At 47.2% G+C, this 5,120-nt stretch overlaps 1 protein-coding gene across 1 annotated transcript; it reads left to right on the top strand.

Annotated features, from left to right (window-relative positions):
- Positions 1-2,643: 2,643 nt before the first annotated feature.
- Positions 2,644-4,441, top strand: LOC307111635 (serine/threonine-protein kinase MARK1-like; the record flags this gene model as incomplete). The annotated part of the gene is made up of 3 exons (XM_079791628.1): positions 2,644-3,047; positions 3,206-3,800; positions 4,376-4,441. The coding sequence occupies 3 exons, from the start codon at positions 2,644-2,646 to the stop codon at positions 4,439-4,441; spliced, it is 1,065 nt and encodes a 354-aa protein (XP_079647754.1).
- Positions 4,442-5,120: the final 679 nt, after the last annotated feature.

Raw genomic sequence — 5,120 nt, 5'->3', positions numbered from 1 at the left:
AGCTGCAGCTCATAGCCCCTGCCCAGCATCACAAGAGAATATCGTACCCCATACACTAGCATGAAAGATCAAAATTCTAAGGACAGTCTCTACTGAGTAATTTCATTTTGGGCTCATTGTAAAGTCAAAAAATCGTTAAGTCAAACCATTCTAAGTGGGTGACCATCTATATTGTATTAACTACTGGAAAATTCTTTTTGAATATTTTTATACTATGTCTTAGATAATAGCAATGAAGAAACAGTAAAAAGACAAACTGAGCAGGTGATTAGGTAAAATGGGAGATACGATTATAGGGATACAATGTTTTATTGCACTTCACTTTATTGCACTTCTCAGATGTTGCATGTTTTACAAATTAAAGGCAAGACCATCCACCAGCAAACAGATTACAACTTGCTCTATTGCAGTACAAGTTTTACTGCAGTGGTCTGGAACTGAACTCACAATTTCTCCAAAATATGCCTGTATAATGAAATAAAATTTATTCCAACAATTTTTCCTAAAATATTTTAATTCAGTGGTTTTTAATATAATCACATGTTGTACATCTATCATTACCATCTCATTTCAGAACAATTTATCAACCCCAAAGGAAATTTTGTACAAATTAGTAATCACTCTTCATTTTGTGGAATGTCTTTTCACTTTCTTTTTTTTTTTTTAAGGGGGATTTTATTTTGGCAAATGTTTGTTTTATTTTTTAATCCTCACCTGAGGACATGCTTAGAGAGAGAACAAGAGAAAAAGAGAGAGAGAGAGAGAGAGAGACATTGATCAGTTGCCTTCATACATGTACCAACCAGGAATCAAACCCTCAATCCAGATATGTGCCCTGACTTGCAACCTTTTGATGCACAGGACAATGCTCAACAAACTGAGGTGTCCTTTAAGCTCAAAAGTTTTTAATTTTGATAAAGTCCAAATTATCTATATTTTACTCTTACTGTTTGTGCTTTTGGTGTCATATTTAAGAAATCATTGCTTGTAATCTCTGACTGTAACTTGTAAACATCTGTCTAGAATTGATGAAATGTCCCCCATTTGGGTCCCAATCAGCTCAGCAGCAAAGACTATCATGTTTAGGAGCTGAGTATCACAGCAGGAAGGTAAAAATGAACAAACGAAAGTGTTTTAGAAGGAGAAGCTCACAGGCTAATCCCTCTAAAGATTCACTTTACACAAGGCTGAGACTTTAGGAAGTGTTAAAGGAAAATGATTACTAGAATAACATACATGTGATTAAAACACTCGATGTACTGAAAGTAGGAATTTTTCTTAGAAGATCAGTTTGAAATAGAATATGCCAGAGGCTCCCCCAAAGTGTCCTCAGGGCTGCCTGCTCCTTCTCTGCCTCCATAAAGGGTGGAATTTGCCCCAACATATTACCCCACCCTTTGTACCTCTGTAGACATTCTTTCATCCAGAGAAGTCTTTTGTGTAATTTGGGAATGGATATTCAACATGTAAACATACCTTGCAGCCTTACTGCAGGTCCAAATTTATTTCGTCCTTAGCAAGTGCCAGTGGAAGGACGAATCATCTTCTTGAATCTTTACAGCGAGGCTTCTGCCAGCTGGCTTTTCCTCAGTCTCACTGAGCAACCACAGACCTGGAAACCCAGACTTTAGCACTCCTTGGTCCTGTCTTATCTGCCCCAAAAGCTGAGTGAGGACAGAACATGACTGTTTTTTAGAATCACTTTGATTAATAGTTGGTCATATTTTGTTACCACAAACTCTTCTGTTAATCCAGTGAACAAACATTTATTAAACACTTATTTTGTTGCCACTCACTGTGCTAGACTCCGGGAACACTGTAGTCCTGCCCCTTCCTTCATGGGAAAGACAGACAGTAAACAAGAATCAGCCCCACTGTGGTCGGTGCTATGAAGATGACAAACGTGATGGCCTGAGTGAGGTAGGTAGGGATGGATGGATCAGGGATATCTGATCTTAGAACTAAGCAGGTGATATTTGAACTGAGAACTGGAGCACGAGAATAAGTCAGACTTTTCTGTGCGCACACACACACATATTATAGATTTTTATTTCTAATAAAATAAATACCAATATAATATCCCAAATAAACAAAAGTGTGTGTCTTTTTGTGTTTCCCAGAGTATAATGGTCATGAGACCAAAAAGTGAGAAAACCACTATGGTTTATCCCCAGCTAGGATTGGTCCATTTCTTGCTCTGACCTCATAAGGTGCCATTGTGATGGAATCGCAAACCACTCCCCAGCCGGGATTGGTCCATTTCTTGCTCTGACCTCATAAGGTGACATTGTGATGGAATTGCAAACCACTCCTATAAAAAGGCCCTGACTGGGCAGAGGATTTTGTCCGTTATAGCCCAGGAAGCTGATTGTGGTGACCTGTGGACTTGGACTCCTTAGATAGGTTTTGCCATTTTTTTCATTTTTGTTTGTTTTCTTATTTTTTTTCCATTTTTTCTTTTATTTAATTTTTCTTTTTTTTCATTTTTATTTTATTTTATTTTTTATTTTGTTTTTTCTTTTGTTATTTTCTTTTATTTAATTTAATTTTGTTTTTATTTTGTTTTATTTTTTGTTTTATTTTTCTTTTTGTTTTTCTTTTTTATTTTAGTTATTTATTTTTGTTTGTTATTTTGGAGTAGCGATGTCTAATGACTTAGCAGCCCCCTCTGACACCCAGGAGCACTGTATTGGAGACTATGTTCTCCAGTACAGGATTGGCCACGGAGCCTGTGCCAAGGTGTATTTGGCCTGGCACGTGCCCACGGGGACGGAGGTGGTTGTGAAAGCCATTAGTCCGAAGGGCTTCTCTCGATATTCTCGAGAAATTTATTGTCTTAAAAGCCTACAGCACCCAAATATCACAGAGCTCTTTGAGGTGATCGCCACCCCAGACGTGCTCTACCTGGTCATGGAGCACGTGCGGGAAGGGGACCTGCGTGAGCACCTGGAGAGCCACGGCCCGCTGAGCGAGCGGCAGGCCCGCGCCGCGTTCCGGCAGGTGGTGTCGGCGCTCCAGTACTGCCACCGGCGGGGCATCGCCCACAGGTCTGATTAGTCCACACCGTGTGCATGTTGTCACACTGTCACTGCTGTAGATGGCCATAAGGCGGGGAGCGGGGAGCTGGGTGAGTCCCTTCTCTAGAAGCGGCCACTGTGGACAGTCTGGTGCCCACGTGTTCACACATGTCCTTCCACGCCCACAGGGACCTGAAGCCGGACAACATCCTGCTGGACGAGGACGGCACCGTCAAGCTGGCCGACTTCGGCTTCGGGCGGAGGGTGAGCGACGACTCCAAACTGAGCACCTTCTGCGGCACCTTCTACTACATGGCCCCGGAGGTCCTGCGGCAGGAACCGTACGACGGCCGGAAAGCGGACGTCTGGAGCCTGGGCGTGACCCTGTACAGGACCGTGACGGGGACGGTGCCGTTCCAGGGGCAGAGCTTAGCGAAAATTAAGAGGCAGGTCCTGGCCGGGCAGTTCGAGGCCCCACCCCGCATGTCCAGGGAAGGAAAGCAGCTCCTCAGGTGGCTGCTGACTGTGGACCCCAGCCAGAGGCCGACCCTGGACGAGGTCATGCAGCACCCCTGGCTCAACAGGGGCCAGGAGGAGCTGAGGCCCTACAGCGAGCCGCCCGGGGGGGACCTGGACCCCCAGGTCCTGGAAATGATGCAGATGCTGGGCTTCGAGCCAGACCAGGTAGAGCAGTCTGTAGGGGAGAGGAAATATGACAGGGAGATGGGCACTTACCTCATCCTGAGGATGATGGAGACCAAGATGCCAGGCCGAAAGGTGAAGGTAAGGCCCTACCGCTCCCGGGACAGCAGTGACATTTCCTCAAGCTACGAGGCGGCTCAGCCCTCTGATGGGGGGACTGAAGAGGGGTCTCAGCCATCTGATGGGGGGACTGAAGAGGGGTCCCAGCCATCTGATGGGGGGACTGAAGAGGGGTCTCAGCCATCTGATGGGGGGGCTGAAGAGGGGTCTCAGCCATCTGATGGGGGGACTGAAGAGGGGTCTCAGCCATCTGATGGGGGGACTGAAGAGGGGTCTCAGCCATCTGATGGGGGGACTGAAGAGGGGTCTCAGCCATCTGATGGGGGGGCTGAAGAGGGGTCTCAGCCATCTGATGGGGGGGCTGAAGAGGGGTCTCAGCCATCTGATGGGGGGGCTGAAGAGGGGTCTCAGCCATCTGATGGGGGGGCTGAACAGTCTTCCATCCTCCCACACTACCTGTGGTTCAACGTGACCGGGCCCCCACCCAGCCTGGAATCCATGACCACCCCTCCCCCATTGGAGTCCATCGAGTTCGGGACAGCTCCCCCCAGCCCAGACCTGCAGCTTGGCCCTGGGGGCTCCCCCCCGACCCACAGCCGCTGCCTCCACAGCAGCAGCAGCAGCAGCATCAGGGGTGCAGCCCCAGAGGGAGCCGCCCCTGAAAGCTGCCGCCAAGCTGGGCAGCCTGAGGGCAGCACCCCCGCCTCTTCCTCTGCCCACAGCCAGGGCCGGCCGGGGTTGGCTAGAAGGGCCTTCCGAGCCTTCCTGAAATTCACGTGCTGTGGGTTACCCACCAGAAAGAGGCGTTCTAAAAGGAACAAAGTCCATCCAATGTAATTTGTAAAATCGAGAACCGTCAAGGCAAGGGCCACAGTCAACGCGAAGGTGCGGAGCTCCAGGAAGGCCGGGCGCGTGGTGCTGGAGACAAGCCAGAGGTTGGACGAACCAGCCGCGGGGACAGCGGTGCCAGAACACCCGCTGCGTGTGCAGGTGAGAGGACTGGGTCCAGCCGACGAGGGAGGGTGCACACCGCGGAGGCGGCCTCTGCTCGGGACTCACATCAGGAGGGTTTGTGTTTTTTAAAAATTTTATGTCAAGTTTTATTAGTTACCAAAACAACGTGTACTGTTATAAAACTGTAAATGCTGTAGATATCTATAAAGCGGGAAGTGAAAAGCTGGGGTAATTCCATTCTCTAGAAGCAACCACTGTTAACAGTTTGGTGCCCACATGTTCAAACATTTCTTTCAATGCTCTGCAAACATCATTTTTAAAATTATTTTTATTATAACAGATTTATGTTATTCATATTATCTTGCTAGTTGCTTTGTTTTCTTCTTT

The sequence above is a fragment of the Cnephaeus nilssonii genome, assembly GCF_951640355.1.
Source record: "Cnephaeus nilssonii genome assembly, chromosome: 15".
NCBI classification, from domain to species: Eukaryota; Metazoa; Chordata; class Mammalia; order Chiroptera; family Vespertilionidae; genus Cnephaeus; species Cnephaeus nilssonii.
This window is presented reverse-complemented; position numbering and strand designations above follow the sequence as displayed.